This window comes from Eumetopias jubatus, unplaced genomic scaffold (assembly GCF_037043125.1).
Source record: "Eumetopias jubatus isolate StellerSeaLion01/CBP00866 unplaced genomic scaffold, mEumJub1_p1.0 scaffold_7, whole genome shotgun sequence".
NCBI lineage: Eukaryota > Metazoa > Chordata > Mammalia > Carnivora > Otariidae > Eumetopias > Eumetopias jubatus.
The window spans coordinates 37,480,376-37,503,413 of NW_028274813.1; the positions used below are offsets into that span (position 1 = coordinate 37,480,376).

The following is a 23,038-nucleotide window of genomic DNA, read 5'->3' on the forward strand; positions in this document are numbered from 1 at the left end:
AGGATCTGATAGGGAGATGGACACAAACTATGCATTATTCATGGAAAACTTACTTGGCAGGAACATTACTAGCTTGTGTAAATCATAGTGGGCAAGGTAGGTTAAAGAAACCACAGTATGATGTTTTAAAATATTTCCTCTTCCCTTTTTAAATGAAGTGATACACTCTCAGTCAATAATGCTGACTGAATCTCATTCACTTATAATGAGCCCTCTGTGGCACCAAGAAAGCTGAAATGTCCTGGGTATTTTGCAATATACTCAAGTATGTTCAGTAACTCTTAGCAAGTAATAGCTATTAGTAATGAATGTAGCATTTTGCAGATCCCACTTTTTACAAATCTTCAAGCAGTGCTTGACAGGGACTCCTTTTACTTTTTCTTTTTTAGAACCTATTTTCAGTAAGTCTGACTTGTCAACAATTAAGAACGTCATCTTTTATTAATTATCCTTTAACACACAGAATCACTGCCATTCTATAAAACTCTGAATAGATTTTTTTTAATAATAGCTAATATTTATATAACACTGTAAAAATTACAGATGTAATTCTATATGCATCATCCAAGTTGACCCTCAGAACAATAGTGTGAGATAAATAAAGGGGATTTTTATCCTCCTCATTTTCACAGATGAATAAACAGACTCAGAAGCTCTGGTAAGTGATTCAGTGGGGGTAGAGGACCTAGGATTCTTTCTTCAGTGGCAGTCGGTATTCATTCTACCACTTTGTGTTATCTTTAAGGTACACGAGATTATTTATTTATTCACTCAACAGACATGCCTTATGCATTTTTTATGTGCCAGATTCTGTATGTTCTGGGCACTCAGCATACCTCAGTGAACAAACAGGTATCAAGTCTTTGTTAAGATTAAATTCATGTTGGGAAAATGACAACAAAAAATAAATACTATCCACGATATATTATTAGATGGTGATAATTACTGTGGAGGAAAATCAAGCAGAGGAAGGGAGTGGAGCATTTGCAGGGGGCTGCAATGCAATGGTATATAGGGTAGTCAGGCCTCCTCCAAAAAGGGATGCTTGAGCACAGACCTGAAAGAGATGAAGGAGCCAGGCTACGGATATCTAGGAGATACAGGCAGAGGAAACAGAAGGGCAAAGGCCCCGAAATAAGGGTTTTCTTTAAATTTTTTTATTGTTATGTTAATCACCATACATTACATCATTAGTTTTTGATGTAGTGTTCCATGAGTCATTGTTTGTGCATAACACCCAGTGCTCCACACAGAGCGCGCCCTCTTTAATACCCATCACCAGGCTAACCCATCCCCCCACCCCCTCCCCTCTAGAACCCTCAGTTTGTTTCTCAGAGTCCATCGTCTCTCATGGTTCGTCTTCCCCTCCGATGTACTCCCCTTCATTCTTCCCCTCCTGCTATCTTCTTCTTCTTTTTTTCTTAACATATATTGCATTATTTGTTTCAGAGGTACAGATCTGTGATTCAACAGTCTTGCATGATTCACAGCACTCACCATAGCACATACCCTCCCCAATGTCTATCACCCAGCCACCCCATCCCTCTTAGCGTGTTTGAGGGAAGAAAGGAGGCCAGTGGGGCTGGACTGTGGTAAGCAAAGGAGAGAATAATGGGAGATAAGGTCAAAAGGTAAAGAGTCCACTGTAAAGACTTTGGTTTCCATTCCGAATAAGATGGGAAGACATTGAAGGATTTTGACTAGAAGAGGAATATGACATGATGTGCATTTTAAAAGCTTCGCTCTTGCTTCCATCTTACATATTGAGAATAGATTCCTGGGGTTGGGGGCAGGGTAGAGAGGGAGAAGTGCAGAAGAGACCGGTGAGGAGGCTATTGCAACGACCTGAGCACTGGTGGGCTGCCTTGCTTGGCTAGGGCACAGTTATGGAGGCCCAAAGTCTGAAATCCTGGTGTCAGTAGGGCTGTCCCATGTCTGTCAGCTCTGATGAGAATCCTTCCTTACCTCTTCTAGCTTCTGGGGCTGGCCGGCAGTCACGGGTGCTCCCTGGCTTGCAGATGCTGAGCTCTGGTCACGTGGCCATCACCTCCCTGCACGACTTCACATCTTTCCACTGTGCATGTCTGTCTCTGTCTAAATCTCCCTCATGGATGAGGACACCAGTCATCCTGGATTAGGATCCATCCTAAAGACCTCACTGTAACTTGAGTACCTCTGTCAAGGCTCTGTTTACAAAGGAAGTCACATTCTGAGGTACTGGGGCTTAGTATTTCAGCAAATTTTTTTGATAGACACAATTCAACCTGTCTAGTCTAGCTTAGACTAGAGTGGTATGAGTAGAAATAATGAACAGTAGTATTTACTGATGATATATTTGTGTGTGTGTGTGTGTTTATAATATATAGTATAGCACAGTGACTATTACAAGTGCTTATTAGTAGCTATGATTATTTTGTTGTTACAATTAATAACATGGTCAGATGATCACAATACCAACAATACTTGTCTGAATGATAACAAGCCCATGTTTCCTTAGGTAATTCATGAAGAAAATGGTACCAGTGAAACTGAGAAACTTCAGGCATCAAATCCTTCTCCTCAGTTCAAGGGTCTCTAGGGTAAACCCCTGTGGTCCTTAGTCCTGCCTCACTGTTCTCCACTGTCTGCTCTGCCTATAACTGGGGGTCACTCTCACTCCTGTGCTCACCCAGATCACTTCCTGATTACAGCTGCAGCTGCATCATTCCTGTCACCTCTCTATGTCACCAACATTGATTTGATTATACCAACTCTTCTTTTTGTTTTTTTAATTATTTTTTAATTTATTTTTTAATTTCTCTTCCCTTTTTTAATTAATATGTTCAATTAGCCAGCATATAGTACATCATCAGTTTTTGATGTAGTGTTCAACGATTCATTAGTTGGGTATGACACCCAGTGCTCATCACCACACATGCTCTCCTTAATACCATCACCTGGTTACTCCATCCCCCCATGGCCTCCCTTCTGTAACCCTCAGTTTGGTTCCCAGAGTCCAGAGTCTCTCATGGTTTATCTCCCTCTCTGATTTCTAACCATTCAGTTTTCCCTCCCTTCCCCTGTGGTCCTCCACACTATTCCTTATGTTCCACAAATAAGTGAAACCATATGATAATTGACTTTCTCTGCTTGACTGATTTCACTTAGCATAATCCCCTCCAGTTCCATCCATGTCGATGCAAATGGTGGGTATCCATCCTTTCTGATGGCTGCATAATATTCCAGTGTATATATGAACAACATCTTCTTTATCCATTCATCTGTTGAAGGGCATTTCAGCTCCTTCCATAGTTTGGCTATTGTGGATATTGCTGCTATGAACATAGGGGTGCATGTGCCCCTTCTTTTTACTACATTGGTATTTTTTTATTTTTATTTTTATTTTTAATTTTTTTATTGTTATGTTAATCACCATATATTACATCATTAGTTTTTGGTGCAGTGTTCCATGATTCATTGTTTGTTCATAACACCAGTGCTCCATGCAGAACGTGCCCTCCTCAATACCCATCACCAGGCTAACCCATCCCCCCACCCCCCTCCCCTCCAGAACCCTCAGTTTGTTTTTCAGAGTCCATCATCTCTCAAGGTTTGTCTCCCCCTCTGACATACTCCCCTTTTCTTCCTCTCCTGTTATCTTCTTCTTTTTCTTTTTTCTTAAAATATGTTGCGTTATTTGTTTCAGAAGTACAGATCTGTGATTCAACAGTCTTGCACAATTCACAGCGCTCACCATAGCACATACCCTCCCCAATGTCCATCACCCAGCCACCCCATCCCTCCCACCCCCCACCGCTCCAGCAACCCTCAGTTTGTTTCCTGAGATTAAGAGTCTCTTATGGTTTTCTCCCTCTCTGGTTTTGTCTTGTTTCATTTTTCCCTCCCTTCCCCTATGATCCTCTGCCTCGTTTCTCAAATTCCACATATCAGTGAGATCATATGATAATTATCTTTCTCTGATTGACTTATTTTGCTTAGCCTACCTTGAGGTAGATACCTAGTAGTGCAATTGCTGGGTCAAAGGGTAGCTCTATTTTTAACGTCTTGAGGAACCTCCATACTATTTTCCAGAGTGGCTGCACCAGCTTGCATTCCCACCAAAAGTATAAGAGGGTCCCCCTTTCTCCACATCCTCACCAACACTTGTTGTCTCCTGTCTTGTTAATTTTTGCCCTTCTAACTGGTGTGAGGTGGTGTCTCATTGTGGTTTTGATTTGTATTTCCCTGATGGTTAGTGATACTGAACATTTTCTCATGTGTCTGTTAGCCATTTGTATGTCTTCTTTGGAGAAGTGTCTGTTCATGTCTTCTGCCCATTTATTGCCTGGATTATTTGTTTTTTGGGTGTTGAGTTTGAGAAGTTCTTTATAGATCTTGGATACCAGCCCTTTATCTGTAATGTCATTTGCACGTATCAAAATACCGACTCTTCTTTTTGATCCCGCAGTCCTTGTACTACAAAATCCTTCTCCCCATTTTCAAAACTGAACATCATTAATCTTTGTTTCCTGCAAGACCTCTGATAGGGTCTCAGCTATAGGAGTTGGATATCAGCTCTAACACATGTTGGCAAGATATCTTCCCCAGTCTTGAGGCATATAAATCCAGCCTGGCCTGCTCCAAGGACTTATATGCACTTGCCTTGATTTCAAGTGAACACATGGTGTAGAGTGGCATATGGCTCAGGATACAATATATCAGTTTATGGCTTGGCAAACTATCCTTTAATGTATCAGAATACTAATATTTTCATGGATATTCAAAGCACTGCAATGCTTATTTTCTAAGTAATGACACTGAGATTAAGGAGTAACAAGAGGCTTGTTATTATTAATAATTATTTTTTAATTTACAAAAATTGCTGTTAAATATTTGCTTTGATTCAGGAAACTGTGCTCTGAAATTGTTAAAAGATGACCAAGTCTTCTTCCTTGCCTCAGAGCACTTTAGGTTTAATGAAGTCGAGAGAGATGCTAGCAGATAATTTCAGTATTCTATCTTAAATTCTCTGAGAGATTGGAAGATATTCTGGAAGCCCAAGTGGGCAGCCCAAGTGTCATCTGAATATATGGATAGTTGTGTCAACATGCAGATAGCTAGATTTGGACAGTGTTGGGTATGCTTAATGTCTTGAGAGTAGAGGACTTCACTTTGGAAAAGCATATGATATGAAAAGAACATTGGGCCAAGGACTGAACTATGGGAAGCACCAGTATTTGAAGAGTTAATCGTAAGAAGAACCCGTTAGTGAAATATAAAGGGAGAACAATGCGGTTATCATGCATGCTAGGGGAGTAGATTTACTGGACAATGGAGTGGCCAACAATGTAAAATATAGAAAAAGTGTACAGTAAAATATGGACTGAAGAATGACCATAGGATTCGTGTATGTTGGGGATCAATAATAGTGGCCAGAGAGAAAGAAGGTAATTTTAGTATATGGATGGTTGGGACAAAAGCTAAGTTGTGTGGATTGGAGACTGAATAAGAAGTGTGTAAGTAGTATCTATATAAACTATTCTTTCAAGAAAATTGTACCAGCCTGGGACCCAGCAGGAGACAAAGGGCAGACTCTTACTGGATAATTCAAGGAGCCTAAATAAAAGGTTTATATATAAAGTGGGCAACTGTTATGGTTTCTTCGTATAAGGAATAGTGCTACCCATGGGCTAGTTATAGCACACTGTTACCATCCATTGGCCAAAAAAGATAAGATGAAGGAGAGAGAAGAGGGTAAGGAGGCGAAGGGGAGAGAGAGAGAGAAAGAGAGAGAGAGAGAGAGAGACCGTATGAAGAAGGCTGCCTGACAGGAGCTGTGACCTGGAATTAAGTCAAAGAATTGAACCAGCCCATGGCGACACCTCAAGGAACTGGAATAAAAAGTCTCTGATTCCTCACTTTCCTTCCTCTGTTATATCTCCTTCTGGTGCTGCTCATTGGCCAAACCCAACTGGAAGCAAGGCAGCAAGTAAGCCCATTGGTGTAGTCATAGGCCAGCATCCAGGGCAGGTAGAGAAGGGTGGGAGTGGGTCTAGAGGGGTAAATAGGGTATGTGCAGTACAAAATTAGTTTGAGTAGAGCAATAAGAAGATACAATATTAGTTAAAGTGGCTGCAAAGTAAAAGAAAAGGGTTGAGTTTTGCAAAGTTTTTTCCTTACTGCACCAGTATGGGAGAGATGAGCTAAAAGCTGAGGTAAAAAGTCAGTAGAAAAAAAGTTAAAACTATTGGAGAATATATGGATAATTGAGGGGAAAAAGTCCTGAAGGATTCAGGTGTCAGAGTCAAGGTGAAAGAATTGGCTTTAAACAGAAGGAAGAACACGTCATCTTCTCAGACTGGAAAGAAGGAGAAGCAGAAGCACAGTTGTTTTGAATCTGTAGGTGATGAAGGGACCAAAAGGGAAAGTCAAGAAATTGAGAGAGCTGAACACTTTGTCTCAATTTTCCTGATAAAGAAGGCATGATCATCTGCTGAGAGTGGGAAGGTGGGATGTGGGTGGATTGTGAGGAGAGTTATATTTCTCTGAATCTGTCACTGGGACAGGGGCAGGGCGGGCAGAATTGACCAGAAGACAAGACAAGAAATGTCCACTGAAAGCCCAGGTGATGTTGGAGATCCTGAGCTATCATGCACGGATGGACGGATTTTGTCATTCAGTTATAGATGCACAGCAGCCTGACTGTGTAACTCAAGAAGGCCAGTTGAAGGGATGATTCAGGATCATGGCTTTATCAGATTAGCTCGGTAGCAGGTCATACTCATTGGAAATGAGACCACTGATGCTCACCCCTCAAAATCCATCTTATACAACTGAGATCATTTTATTTTGCTCCCCTTCTTTTGGGTCCTCTTTTTTTTTTAAAAAAAAAGTATATTTGCAACAAACTTAAACCCATAATAATGGTGGCACTCTTAGAATTATTTCATAAAATTTAGATAAAATTCCTACAAGTATTATAATTAGCATTTTTATGCTCAGTACAACACATTTTTTCTGAAAGTTAAAGGAAGTGTCACATAAGGCAGATAAATAGTCGAGGTTTAAATTTTAGTAAAAAACTGTACCACATTTATATACTTACAGTCCATGTAGAAACCACCTATTTGCTAAATCCACATAGCTTATAACTAACAAATTAATATTGTCTCAAAAGGAAGAGAACAAATTGAATTATTACAATGACATTATCGCTTCATTTCTTTTGTTTTTTCCCCCATCAATATGATTAGTGGTTTTTTTTTTAAAGATTTTATTTATTTATTTCAGAGAGAGAGAGAGCACAAGTACAAGCAGGGGGAGGGGCAGAGAGAGGGGCAGAGGGAGAAGCAGACTACCCCCTGAGCAGGGAGCCAGATGCGGGGCTCGATCCCAGGACCCTGGGATCATGACCTGAGCCGAAGGCAGATGCTTAACTGACTGAGCCACCCAGGTGCCCTGATCAGTGTTTTTTTAAATGGTCAATAATATTTTCAAAGTTCTAAACATTTTATTTTTTACAAATAAAGTCAATGGAAAAATGGTATTGTCAGAAAAGAGTGTCACATGCTATAGTTACCACCCATCCCCCCAAATCTATACTGATTGTTTGGAACATAGTTCAGTATCACCCAATTGGAACTGTGCCTTTACAGCTTTACTCTACCACTTTTGACATTTGTGTCCTTGTGTGGGGGATGAAGTCTACCTACTGGTAAAGACAAATTTTAATTGTACATAATGTCCTCCCAACAAAAATGAAGATTTCTGTGAGTCTATTATGTTCTCAGATTCATTTAACAAATAAACACTCCTATATTGCTGTTCTTGATTAGGTGTGGAAACAGGTTTCTTGATTCTGTTAATATTAAACAAGAAATAACAATTTGGAGAGATTTGTTTCCATATAGTGAAGAATAACAAAAGGAAAATAAGGAGCTGGGATGTGTCATGTAAATTGATTACTGTGCCACTGATTGCACTAATTGATCCATGGTGGATGTTGTTGCTGTAAAGTTATTGATTTTGCCTCTTTTGCACCGTTTTTCCCATAACAGTTAAAGGAGGTAGGGTGCTTCTACAGGAATCACTAATTCTAAGGCAATGCTTGAAATTAAATTACTGTACTCTAGCAGCTATTTTATTTTGGCTGTAGTAAAATAAGGATCAGACAATAATACTTTATCCACGTTTCTTGTCCTTGCAGACAACCCATTAAGTCCAAAAAGTATATTTTCATTTCAAACTATAAATGTAAATGCTTAGAATAACTAGTATTCTTGCAGAGTCTGAGAAGAAAAAAAATAGAGACCTGGTTTGCATGTAAAGTGCAGATCACTGTAACTGACTCTTTGACTTCAATTCAATAAGATGATATTTATTGGGGAAAAAGTAGAAATGGTGACTACTGTCATGGAACTCAGGCTTTTGAGGAAGAACAGAAATTTTAAAAGTAAATTAAAAATTACCTTTCTAGATTAACTTTCTCTCTCTTAGTCCCAGGGACCTTTGACTCAAGAATATAGAACAATTCAAGGTACTTTAAATGCACCACGATCTTAGTCGTCTGCACTTTTCTACCAGCTGTGTGTCTCTGCTCACGATTCCTTCCAGGCTTTATTTCTTTGGTGAATTCCTACTCATGATTTAAGATCCTGCTGAAAGTCCTGTGAAGTTTTCCCACATCCGCACGCTGGGCAATGTTTGTGGCTTCATGCAACAGACTAATGTTAGTCACCTCTTCTTCCCAAGATTCATCTTATTTGTCCCACACCTTCTAGAACTACAGCTTTCTTATCTGATGTGATAAGATATTAATAGCTAACATTGATCAAGAAAATCCATATGATAGGCTCAGCATTCTTCAGAGTTCTTTAGGCACAGCAGTGTATTTATTCCCAACAACGACCATATAAGGAAAGCACTATTACTATCCCCTTTTACAAATGAAGTAAATGAGGCACAAAGGGGTTCAGTAACTTGTCTAGAATCACACAGCTAATGGATATAGATGGGACCACAATTTGAACCCAGTGAATAAGGCACTCGAGCTTATACTCTTACCAAAGCTTTGTATGTAGCTTAGTAATTAGTAGTTCAGTAAAAACGTTTGGTAGGTGTTTTAACTTAAAACCTTGGAAAAATATATGCAAGGATGAATACCCACCATTTGCATGACATGGATGGGACTGGAGGGGGTTTTGCTAAGTGCAGTAAGTCAAGCAGAGAAAGTCAATGATCATATGGTTTCACTTATTTGTGGAACATAAAGAATAGCATGGAGGGCATTAGGAGAAGGAAGGGAAAAGTGAAGGGGGTAAATCAGAGGGGGACATGAACCAGGAGAGACTATGGACTCTGGGAAACAAACTGAGGGTTTCAGAGGGGAAGGGGGAGGGGGGATGGGTTAGCCTTGGTTCTTCCGTTGGGCGATCCAGGTTCCCGAACACAGTAAGAAATTCTACAAGAATGTTAATGAACCCCAACTACAGACAACATGAGTGACTCCGGCAAAATAACAGTGAGTGAAAGAAACCAGATACAAATGAGTACATATGAGTATAATGAGTACATTTACTATGTGAGCCTGAAACTACACCTTAGGCCCCCAAATTTTCAGAAAGGAAATAGCTAAGGAAGTTCTTCAATCCTGATATAGGACAAACTCTCCAATCCCTACCTCAGGTCTGACTATAGAATAGGGACAAAGAACCACCTCCAAGAAGATGGAATTGGGAGCCACAGAGAAGCTTATCTCACATAGCTTGTCCCGTACAGCAGGCTGAGAAACTAGTAAAGGAATTTACTGCACTGCTGGGGCAGACGGGCCTTCCAGGGCCTGCCTGGCACACTCCATCGCTGCTGTGGACCAATGACTGGGGAGTCTTTGAGCCATTTTCCCTGCCCCCTTTTAATGGGAGTGTTTAGTCAGTCAGCCTGTTCTTGCTCTGCCCTCGTCTATTGTGCACGTGTGTATGTGTGCAAGCATATTTGTGTGTGTGTGTGTGTGTGTCTGGGGTGAGGTGGGGCAGGTGGATAACTTGCCCTTCTAGTTTATGGGCCACTCCTTTCCAGGCTTCCCCATCTCCGAAAATGGCATTATCATTTATCCTTGGGTTTAGACTAAAGAGAGGCTTTTAAAAGAATTTCTCTTTTTCTCTCAAATTGTTCATCCGCTTATCTGCAAAACTATCAGTTTTACTGGCAAGATAAATCCAGAATCTGACCACCTCACTACCTCCATTTCTACCTCCTGATTCTAAGTCATCCTGACGTCTCACCTGGATGAGTCCAAGAGCCTTCTAATTGGTACCATCCTTCTCTCCTCCCCACTTCCCGGTTTATTTTCCCCACAGCGGCCTGAGCGATCATTTCAAAGTGGAAGTGAGATCATGTGCGTCCTCTCCCATGACTGCCCTCAGATCCAAGGCCCTGGCCTCCCGCATTAGCAAGTGCTGCCCCCGCTTTGTCCTCCTTTCTGCTCCTTGGCCCTGCAAAGTACTCCTTCACTTCAGGGGTCCACCTCTCCCCATGGCTATCTGCATGGTCTGCTGCTTCATTTCATCACTACCTCGGCTCACATATTCCCTTCCTCAAAGAGACCCAACAGCTCTTTATTTTTCTTTGTAGCCCACATTGCCACCTGACATTTTCTAGACTATTTAAGGAGTTTTGTTTTGTTCACTGACGTATACCTAACTCCAAAACACAGCCTGGAACATAGTGGGTGTTTGACATAATGTGAATGAAGATCTTGTTTGCTGCTGCGTGCCACCATCAATAAGTGTGACAAAGCAAGTGCTGTTAGGTTGTAGAGTAGGATGGACCAAGTTCTTCCTGGGGCAGCAAGTGAAAGCCTCCTAGCGGAGCGAGCTTCCCAGATGCTCAACCTGAGCCATACAGAGCTTTGCACTTAGAAGGGCCCTGTTCTTGGTTTAATGCTCTGCTGTTGTTATCTGGAAATTCTTAATAATTTTGAACAAGGAGCCCTGCATCCTTTTAATTGTGACATAATTCACACACCATACAATTCACCATAAAGTGTACAATTTAGTACTTTTCAGTCTGTTCACAAAGTTGTGCAACCATCACCCACTATCTAATTTCAGGACCTTCTCATAGCCCCAGAAAGAAACTCCATACCCATTAGTAGTTATTCCCCATATCCCCCTTTCCCCCCTGGCCATAGATAATATCCTCTGACTAAATTTGCCTCTTCTGGACATTTCATGTAAGTGAAATCAAACCTATGTGACTTTTTGTGTCAGGCTTCTTTCACTTACTATGTTTTCAAGGTTCGTCCATTCTGTAGCATGTATCAGTACTCTGTTCCTTTTTCTGGCTCAGGAATATTCCTTTGTATCCATATAGACCACATTTTGTTTGTTGATTCACCAGGACTAGATATTTGGGTTGTTTCTACTTTTTGGCTATCATGGATAATGCTGCTATGAACACTGGTACACCAGTGTTTGTGTGACTCTGTGTTTTCTTTTTTCTTGGATATCTACCGAGGATTGGGATTGCTGGGTCATATTGTTACTCTATGTTTAGCTTTTTGAGAAACTGCCAAGCTGTTTGCCACAGAGGCTGTACCATTATTTATTCCTTCCAGCAATGTATAGGGGCATCCAGTTTCTCTACCTCCTCCCAGCGCTTGTTATTTTCTGTTATTGATAACACATTATTTTTTGATTATAGCCATCCTAGAGGATGTGAAGTATATCTCATTTGATTTTGCATTTCCCTAATGACTAATGATGTTGAATATCTTTTCATGTGCCTATTAGCCATTTGTATATATTCTTTGAAGAAATGTCCATTCAAATCCTTTGATTATTTTTTGTTTTTCTTTTGTCTCTTAATTGTTGAGTCATAATAGTTCTTTCTATAGTCTAGATATTAGACCTGTATCAAATATATGATTTGCAAATATTTCTCCCCTTTTGTGGGTTGTTATTTTACTTTCTTGATAGTGTCCTTTGAGGCAAAAGAGTTTTGAATTTTGATGAAGTCCAGTTTGTTTATTTAATTGTTTTTGGTGGCTTAAGATTTAGGTGTCTAAGAAACTCCTTCCCTAATTCAAGGCCACCCAAATTTATGCCTTTGTCTCCTAAGAATTTTATAGCTTTAGTTCTTACATTTAGGTCTTTGATTCATTTTGAATTAGTTTGTATATGGTGTGAGGCTGGTATCCATATTCATTTTATGCTTGTGAATGTGCAGTTGATCCAGCACCATTTGTGGAAAAGATAAATCTTTCCTCATTGAATGCCTTGATATCCTTGTCAAAAAACAGTTGAGCACAGATGCATGGGTTTAGTTTTGGACACTTACTTCTGGTGCATTGATATATAAGTCTGTTCTTATGGCATACCTCACTGTCCTGATTATGGTAGCTTCGTAATGAGTTTTAAAACTGGGAAGTATGAGTCCTCCAATTACATTCTTATTTTTTTGGTATTGTTTTGGCTATTCTGGGTCCCTTGCATTTCCATCCACATTTTAGGGTCAGCTTGTCGATTTCTGAAACATTGGCTATTAGAATTTTGATAGAAATTGAATTGAATCTGCAGGTCAATTTCAGGAATATTGTCATGTTAACAATATTAGGTCTTCCAACCCATACACATGAAATGTCTTTCTGTTTATTTAAGTCTTTACTTCAATAATGCTTTTTAACTTTTGCATATAAGTCCTGCGCTTTTGTTAAATTTTTCCTAAGTATTTTATTCTCTTTGATGCTATTGTCAATGAAATTTTCTTAGTTTCATTATCAATGGTTCCTAGCTAGTATATAGAAATACAACTAAATTTTTTAAGATTTTATCTATTTATTTGTCAGAGAGAGAGAGAGAGCACAAGCAGGGGAGCAGCAGGCAGAGGGAGAAGCAGGTTCCCTGCTGAGCAAGCAGCCCGATGCGGGGCTCTATCCCAGGATGCTGGGATCATGACCTGAACTGAAGGCAGATGCTTAACCGACTGAGCCACCCAGGCACCTGAAATACAACTAATTTTATATTGATTTTGTGCCATGCATCCTTCTGAACTCCTTCATTAGCTATAATAGCTGTGTGTGCGCGCGTGTGTGTGTGTGTGTGTGTGTGTGTGTGTGTGTGTATTTCTCGGGAATTTCTATATACATGACCATGTCATCTCTGAATGGTATATCCATTTTTTATCTCCATGTTTTAATTCTTTTTCATTCTGGATGTCTTTTATTTCATTTTCCTAACAATTTTCCTGGCTGGAACCTTCAACTGCAATGTTGAATAGAAGTGGCAAGATGGTGCATACTTACCTCTTTCCCCATTTTAGGGAGAGAGCTTTCAGTATTTTACCATTAAGGATAATGTTAGAGGCTCCGAATTTTTATGTTGTTTTGGGTCATGCCTCATGAGGGAGAGCACAGCTGAGCTGAGTATTAAAGGCTAAGTAGGAGTTCCCCAGCACGTGAAGGGAAGGTGATTATCATTAGTTTTTGATGTAGTGTTCAATGATTCATTAGTTGCATATAACACCCTTTTATATGGTAAGGAAAAATGGGGCCTAGAAGGTTTCATTAGTAAATTCAGGAATAGAATTAGTAATTCTAAGATGTTTTGCATTTGCATCTTACTAACCACACTTATCCATACCAGGCATTACCTGACACATTAACAAAATCAAAAGATACTCCTTTTCTCCCATGCTCCTCCCTCCCTTCTTTCCTTTTTTTTCTCAACTCACCTCCTTCTCCCTTCTTTTTACACTTATCAGTTAATTAGTTAATTCCTCAAGATTTATTTAGGACCTAAGAGGCTGAAGTGGATCTGTAACACATTCCTTGTCCTTGAAGAGCTTACGGACTTATGAGTGGCTGAAGTAAAGCAAGGCAGCCATATTTCAAAATAGAGTGTGATGTGTCATTGTTACCCTTCCTTCACACATCTATATTTACTGAATGACCATCTGCCCCAGCCCTATCACTGTGGCCTTCATTAAGATGAGCTTATAGCCTCTGTTATGTACATGATGGTGTTTAATAAATACTTCTTTGTTGTCTTAGTTTTAGCTTGGAATGGATTGAAAGAACTAGAGGTAGAATTCGTGACTAAGTTTATAGAAACAGTAAAAAGAACTAAAGAACAAAACCGACTAGATCCCATAAGAGTCAGATGAACCAGAGCTTCTGCCTGATCACTTACGGCTATAAATTCCTAGTCAATTCCCTAGATTCAGAGATCTGGAAAGTGATGGGCCATTTGAGGGGAAACTCCTCTATCTTCCTTCAAATTATATAACACTAAATCCATGTCATTAAACAAATGATTCTAGCCCTTTTTTTCCTTGCCTTTATTGGATTTCAAAGTTCAGTACACATTCAAATTATTCAATTTTGATATCACTTTTATGATCAAATGTCCTACTTTCAAAATGGAAAGCTCAGTTGGCCATGTTCCCTGTTAAGTTTAAGAAGCTTTTATCATTTAAATAAATTAAACCTTCCAGCATGGGCTCCACAGAACATAATGAAGCACGGAGAAGAAAAGATTAAATGAAATAAACCTCTTTGCTGATAGAAACAGTACAGGCTATTGTGCATTCTACCAATAAATGTGTGGCTGGAGTCATAGCCTGATTCATGATTTTTCTTTTTTTGATTTTGTCCTTAATTTTTGTGGTGTGGCATCTGCAATTTGATTTGCCATTGGGCAAAAGATAAGACACAGAGTACATCAAGTGCAAGAGTTTTAGATTATTAATACTGAGAAAAAAACCCAAATACTAGATTTTTAAAAGCTGATTTAATACCATGTTGAGAATCATGGATATACATGTCTTCTTTTACATTGTTTAATTCATGTGTTCTATGAACACTCAGATCCTTTCACATTTTCTAAAATGATTTCTTTAGGGGAATTAAAAATTTTTTTTCTAGAGAAAAATATAGAAATACAACTAATTTTTTCAAGATTTTATTATTTTATTGTCAGAGATTTCTATGTAATAATTGGTTAAAATTAATCTATATAACTTATGTGTTTATTTAGCAGGAAATGTTTTCTTTTCTGTATGACACATTGCCCATACAGGAATCAGCTGAATTACAAAAATGCTTATTGTTTGCAGATCTTTCAATTGCCAAAGGCTAGTTTTTACAATCTAAATAAAAACATCTTTTTAAAGGGCTTACCTAAATAAAATTTATCCATCTTTCCATTCTGTTATTAAGTTGAACCATTTTATTATATACATAATTAAAAAGTTAAAGGTAAAAAGCACTTCTTAAAAGGAAGGATTCAGCAGAACATATTTGAGAATGCTCATGCTTGTAACGGTATTGTAGAATAATTACCATGCTATTTTTATGATAAAATTTAGTCTCCTTAGTAATAAAGATACATTGTTATTTAAATTTGGAGTCTGGGGTCATAAAGTTATCTTTAAAACAATGAGAACTTATAGAGAGGGCCTATTACATTTAATGTAGTGAGTTACTTCCATTAGGCACCCCTGCTGTTTTATTTTCTTGGTCTATAATGCATTTTTTATAACTCAAGACAGAACAAAAAGCTATCATACTTTACATATAAGACATGATTCAACTGGTGGTGGTACCTCAGTAGATAATTAGTCTTTAAACCTTTTAAACGTGATAAAATCATCTCTTCATTTTTCATTTCTTTGTTTTTAATTTCTGTGCCTATTACCTTGCATTAAGAAAGTGTGGCATTGTCACCAACTGGAAAATAAGTTCTTAATGGATGTTATTGCATCCTTACAATGGAAATCGGAGATAGGTTCTCATTCAAGTATTTTAATGATTGATTTGTAGGTCAAAGTTTTGAATGTGATTATATTCAGCCAGCATTTGTTAACTATCTACTTGGGCCCAGCAGTGGGCTAGGTGCTAAGGATGCCAGGAGGTAGATGATGTAGTGTTTGCCTCCAAATGAGGAAATAAGAGTAGACATTAATGATCAATTACAATAATATAGATAGCACTGATTCATTGTTTACTGAGTGAAAAACAATTTCTAAAAAGTAGAAAATCTTCCTGTTGGTAGTATTTTCTATTCGTAGACCTATCACAAACATACTTTGCTGAATGTATGAGAATGTATTATTGAATTAATGAATGACATTACTTATTGAGGACTTTCAATGTAACACTGTTGTAAGAGATACAACACGTAACAAAAGAGACAAAATCTCTGCCCCCATAAATAAATGAATCTAGGTAGCAGTGGGATCAAGAATGGTATTAGAGTCTGGGGAAAATTACACCTTTTGACCTGCCCTGCCCCCTGCTTTTGGTAAAGGTAATATATTTAAGTAGAAGCAAGTTAGAAGAAAACACAACAGGTGCCTTGAAGAGAACAGGAAGCTACAAAATGGCAGCATGTATTTTAAAGGGAAATAGAGTGAAGCCAGCCTATTTATTGGACTTGCCTTTGAGAATGAGGAGAGCTTAGAAGCTGTCTCTCCTAATACCCTCCCTAGCAAGCACAGAGCTGCGGTCCTTTCTTCAAGTCACTGCCTTCAGGGATGGTTCTCCATGGCAAATGTTCTGTGAAGGGTTATCTGTTGGGTGTGAAACTGCTGTTATCACTCCCTACTTTACCCACTCAACTATCCACATCTTTGGGGGGCCCAGGAGGAAGTGTCAAAATTACCTTACAGAGCTGCAGTAGAGTGTAATGGTGAGGACTGCTTACAATCTGACTTCTTGGATTTATCCTGGCCACTTACTCCTTGGGTGACCTGCAGCAAACCACCAAATCAACTCTCCATGCCTCAGTTTGCTCTTCTGTAACATGAGAATAATAGGACCTATATCAAAGAGTAGTGATGATAGTTAAATGAGATAATACATGTGTGGAAGTGACCCTTTGCTATATGCAACCTTCTAATATCTATTTTTCAGTAAGTCATAATTTCCATTCTATAGCCTGGTTATGGTAAGTAGTTGATCAAATCCAAGGATTATTGTTTTCAGTTGGGCTCCAGGTCAAATTCTGTAGCTTGGGTAAGAAATTTCCTCATGACTCTCTCTTCCCAGCTTTCCGTCTGCACCTGCTTCTACTTTCACTGGGCTCATGATTGCCTGTGGGCCTGCCACTAAGGGAAGGGGGTCCACTTCACACCCAGGGCTTGTCTGTGAGACCTGGAGGGCTTGTGGCAACTCCTCAGAGTGTTGGCCTTTGAGCTGGCTGCACCAGCTACCGGGCACTCTTTTCTGCGTGGCACATTTAATGGTCTGAGCCCTGTCAGCAGGTGTCCCACAGAATGCAGCAACTCCTCCCACCCCATGGAGTACCTTGGCCTCATCTGGCTTCTATGGGGCTGAAATCACAGTTGTCTACCTTCTGTAGTTCCTGGACCCATGGGGATCCTAGCCATGCCCCTCCAGGCACACAAGAAGTGTGGGTAGACACAAAGAGGCGAACCTTTCCCCTCTAAAGAGGATGTATGCTCTTTCTAGCATGCTTTGTTGGCTCTAGAGAGTAAATGCATGGGTCCTGCTGCTCTGCAAACTCCAGATGAGAAGTCAGGGCCTGTCTGAATGTGCATAAGTACCTCTCAATCTCCAGGGGCTACATCTAGTACCACCTCACCTCCTATCCCTCTGGAGTGCAGAGATGGAGGGAAAGGAACAACGTGTAGCACTTAGGATTTTGATATCCCAAATCTCTCTTCTTTCTCTTTCTCAATTCCTTTTATATCTTCATGGTGACCAAATATGCCAACCCAAGTTCTATCTCATTTTTCCCCTGATGCAGACTGGCTGCCTGGTTCTGTGACAGGACTCCCTTTGTACTAGGCATTTTGGCATTTGGAGTTTCTGTTCTCAGCTTAAATAGCAGTCCAGACACCTTTGTTTGCTCTTGGTTTGTGGGGAGGGGCCAGATGGTGGTCAGGGAAACTGCAAAAGGCTTATTTCATTGATGTTTTACATGGGCTTAAATCATTAAACATTCTGGGCGCCTGGGTGGCTCAGTTGGTTAAGCGACTGCCTTCGGCTCAGGTCGTGATCCTGGAGTCCCGGGATCGAGTCCTGCATCGGGCTCCCTGCCTCAGCAGGGAGTCTGCTTCTCCTTCTGACCCTCTTCCCTCTCGTGCTCTCTATCTCTCATTCTTTCTCTCTCAAACAAATAAATAAAATCTTAAAAAAAAATCATTAAACATTCTAAACTTGCTAAGCACACAATAACTGTAAACAATCATTAGCCATTTTACTGAAATTTTAAAACATAAAACTCTAGCCTAAGATACCAACAAATTCTCAGTTCCAGGGACACCAAATATGTTATTATAATTTCTGAAAACTGTGAGCTTCACACAGCAGTACACATGGACACTACAGAGATAGTAATATTTTTGTCTATTATATACCAGTAGTGTTGCCAAATTTAGCAAACAAAAATACAGGACATGCAGTTAAATTTAAATTTCAGGTAAACAACGAATATGTTTTAAAATATAACTATGCCCCATTCAGATAAATAATGTCTGATTTTTCCATATAAGTATGTCCTAAATATTGCATGGATGTCTTGCATTTTATCTAACATTCTTACATGCCAATCACCCACCTTCCTTTGTTGAGAGTTTGAAATAGATCCTTTTACTGTAAATGTAAAGGCGCCTCTCAGTTACTACATTGCACCAAGGTTATATCTATCCAAGGCTAAGGGGCTACCTTTAAAAAAACAAACAAAAAGGTCAGAGTTGAGTGGGAAGGAGGATGTGGCCAGGCATTTGTCCCCTCATGTCAACTCTTAAAACCAGATTGAGTACCTTTTCAATGAAAAGGGATGGAATAGGAACATGGTATCTGTGTTTCCATGTTTGGATCTGTCTCATCCCAAAGAGTGTTAATATCTTGAAGGCTCAGCATAAGCTTTGTTTACTTAGGAAGCATGAGAAACATGTTAACCCTTTGAAAAACTTCTAATTAAACTGTTGGAGCTTTGATGTCAGACTTTTGAATTAGTATTACATCATTTAAAAAGACCAATTTTGGGGTGCATGGGCGGCTCAGTCAGTTGAACATCTGCCTTCAGCTCAAGTCATGATCCCAGGATCTTGGGATCAAACCCCGCATCGGGCTCCCTGCTTAGTGGGGAGCCTGCTTCTCCCTCTCCCACAGCTGCTCCCCCTGCTTGTGCTTGCTTTCTCTCTCTCTGTCAAATAAATAAATAAAATCTTAAAGAAAAAGATCCAATTTCATGTGCCACTAGAGAGGGAAAAATATGCTGGTCTTCATAGACGGTTATTGAATTTAGAGAATATTTTAAAATACAAATCATTACCACTTGATAAGCTGTATTTGGTGCATCAATCTCAATTTAGAAAGTGTGCTCTTAGAGAATTGCTATCTCCCAGACTTTTCTGTTAAGTGACCATCACTAGTATTGGTTTCTAGTATAAATCGATGTTTGTATGTTACCCTGGAAGCTGCTGAATCTTCAAGAGATGATGGAATTGGTTTCAAATAGAAAGTATTTTATGAGACTTCAATGGAGAGAACCAACATATACTTTGAGTGTCTTTTATATGCTGTGGACTTCACATATATCTCCAATCTAACCAGTAAGTTAATGAGAGAGGGTGATGAGGTAAGTAATTTTGCCAGCCTCATAAAATTGTCTGATTCTGAGAGCACTGTATCTAATATAACTCCCTTCTGAATTTTCCTTATAGCCCTCACCTGCAGTTATTTTGTTCTTCAGAAGGAGACTGAGCAAAAAATCTCACACTCATTAAATTCACGTCTAACTCTGGTAATATGAGTGGTGATTTCTTACATGGTGAACACTTTTACTTCTCCTGATGGAGTTACAAGTTCTTCCCGGTAATATTTTCAAAAGACATTATACATGAAGTTTATGCGTACTTACTTGTGGTTACCTATTTAACAGCACATGCATTGTGTATTTAATTCTATAGTCAAAATTTACCCCAAAATTAAAAAAAAACTAATTCAAAGGATACATGCATCCCTCTTTATTGCATGCAGTATTATTTTCAATAGCTAAATTATGGAAGCAACCCCAGTGTCCACTGATAGATGAATGGATAAAGACAGTGTGGTATACATATACAATGAAATACTATTCAGCCATAACAAAGAATATCCTGCCATTTGCAACAACATGGATGGAGCTAGAGAGTATAATGCTAAGTGAAATAAGTTGGTCGGAGAAAGACAAATACCATACGATTTCACTCACATGTGGAATTTAAGAAATAAAACAAATGAGCAAAGGGAAAAAAAGAGAGAGAAACCAGGAAACAGCCTCTTAACTATAGAGAACAAACTGATGTTTGCCAGAGGAGAGATGGGTGGGGGATGGGTGAAACAGGTGACAGGGATTAAGGAGTGCACTTGTCATGATGGGCGCCGGGTGATGTACAGAAGTGTTGAATCACTGTGTTGTACGCTTGAAACTAACAGAACATTGTATGTTAACAATACTGGAATTAAAGAACTTAATAAAAAAACTTCTGGAAATATGCACAGAAAACTATTAACAATACTTAGTTCTGAGGCAACAAGTTAAAGTCCGAATGGGAGAAACACTTACTTTACACTGAAATTGTTTATGATATTTCAAAAGGTAAGAAGAGCCCGTATGTAGGTTGGAATAATGATAAGAGAAAAACGAATACTAACAGTAAAAAAACAATTTTAAAGAATACTGAAATTTGAAGAGTCCAATCTCCCACCCTGTGATAGTATTACATGGACAACATTCTTACTTCTGTTTGGATATGTTAGTGGTGTGAAGTTTGTCAGTTTTCAAGCCTGTTTATTCAATGAATAGATAGCAGTTTGAAATGAAGTATATATTTAGCTGGTATTTGCCTCTTGGGAACTTTTACTTACAGATCCTAGTTCTGGCCTCTGCAGCCACCTAAATAAATGTAATCCCTCCCCCACCCAACACAGGGGCTATGTTAGTAAACCGCCTAACGTTTTGGTAACTTTTACAGCCTGGAACTCATAATTTGACCCCTAAGGAGAGGATGTTATTAAAAATGGTATTGAATATATTCGTATATAAAAGGAAAACATACAAAAATAATGATGTATTCCAAGGAAATTTACTGTATTTCCTTACACATAATATGCATACACACATATAATATACTAACATATATGTTTACATATTTCCTATTAAACGAGAACATAAACTAGAAAGCAAGTACCTCTCTTCAGTTGTCTTTCCATTACATTCCCCCTTCCCTATGCAAGCGAGTGGGACAACATGAGCTAAGTCAGTGCTCCTATGGTGAGTTTTCAGTATATTGCATCTGTTAAATGGCATTGGGGTGTTTTTTCCCCTTCCTAAGTGATCTTACCCTGCGAGGGTTTCCTCAGTAAAACAAAGTATATCCAGCACCCTGTCACACAATTGTAAGTCCATCTATGTTTATAATCATGTTCTGAATGTCTCTCCCCCTCCACAGATCATTTTCCGAAAAATCAGTGACGTGAAGAAAGAGGAAGAGGAGCGCCTCAGGCAGAAGAACGAGGTCACCCTCAGCATCCCTGTGGACCACCCCGTTCGAAAGCTCTTCCAGAAGTTCAAGCAGCAGAAGGAGCTGCGGAATCAGGGGTCCACCCAGAGTGACCCCGAGAGGAACCAGCTCCAGGTAGAGAGCCGCTCCTTACAGAATGGAGCCTCCATCACGGGCACCAGTGTGGTCACCGTGTCACAGATCACGCCCATCCAGACGTCTCTGGCCTACGTGAAAACCAGCGAGTCCCTCAAGCAAAACAACCGCGATGCCATGGAACTCAAGCCCAATGGCGGTGCTGACCCCAAATGTCTCAAAGTCAACAGCCCGATCAGGATGAAGAACGGAAATGGGAGGGGATGGCTGCGACTCAAGAATAACACAGGGGTGCATGAGGAGAAAAAGGAAGACTGGAATAACGTCACGAAAGCCGAGTCGATGGGGCTATTGTCAGAGGACCCCAAGGGCAGCGATTCCGAGAACAGCGTTACTAAAAACCCATTACGGAAAACGGATTCTTGTGACAGTGGGATTACAAAAAGTGACCTTCGTCTGGATAAGGCCGGAGAGGCCCGAAGTCCGCTGGAGCACAGCCCGATTCAGGCTGATGCCAAGCACCCCTTTTATCCCATCCCAGAGCAGGCCTTACAAACCACACTGCAGGAAGTCAAGCATGAACTCAAAGAGGACATTCAGCTGCTAAGCTGCAGAATGACTGCCCTGGAAAAGCAGGTGGCAGAAATTTTAAAAATACTCTCCGAAAAAAGCGTGCCCCAGACCTCTTCTCCCAAATCCCAAATGCCTCTCCAAGTACCTCCCCAAATACCATGTCAGGATATTTTTAGTGTTTCAAGGCCAGAGTCACCTGAATCTGACAAAGATGAAATCCACTTTTAATATATATATATATATATATATATATATACACATATATATTTGTTAATATATTAAAAACAGTATATACATCTATATACATATGTGTGTATATACAGTATATACATATATATATATTTTCACTTGCTTTCCATATGATGAACACAATATGGATTTTGATATGTAAATATTGCATGTCCAGCTGGATTCTGGCCTGCCAAAGAAGATGATTATTTAAAACATAGGTAGTGCTTGTATATTATGCAGTTGACTGCATGCACACTTTACATTTATTTATAATCTCTATTCTAATACAAAAAAGTATGATTTTTGTTAACCAAGGCAATGTAATATTTGAAGAATCAGGGTCCAACCTGCCAATGTTGCCATGACAAATTTGATCTCAGGCTGAGTATATTGAACTGTCATTTTCTCACTGTTCTGTTAAGTTAAAATTATAGATTAATGCCAAGGGAGAGTTCAACCTTTTAGACTGTTGGTACCATTTTATAATCTCTTTTCATAGGATATTTTTCTGTAACTTAGTGTTAGGTTATTTTCCCCAATAGGCACTGTTTGCTCCATCGGAATGACTGTTTTGTTGCCTAAATCAGATAGCAGTGTGGGATATTGAGAACGTATTGCTATGAGTTTTGTGCATGAATTGCATTTTCGC

The 23,038-nt window shown here is 39.4% G+C and overlaps 1 protein-coding gene across 1 annotated transcript in view; it reads left to right on the forward strand.

Moving 5' to 3' along the window:
- KCNH5 (potassium voltage-gated channel subfamily H member 5) overlaps positions 1-22,386 on the forward strand; it is a 302,764-nt gene extending 280,378 nt beyond the window's left edge. The window contains exon 11 of the mRNA XM_088025032.1: positions 21,439-22,386. Within this exon, the coding sequence (XP_087881158.1) occupies positions 21,439-22,386 (948 nt within the window). The remainder of the gene's footprint in view (positions 1-21,438) is intronic.
- Positions 22,387-23,038: the final 652 nt, after the last annotated feature.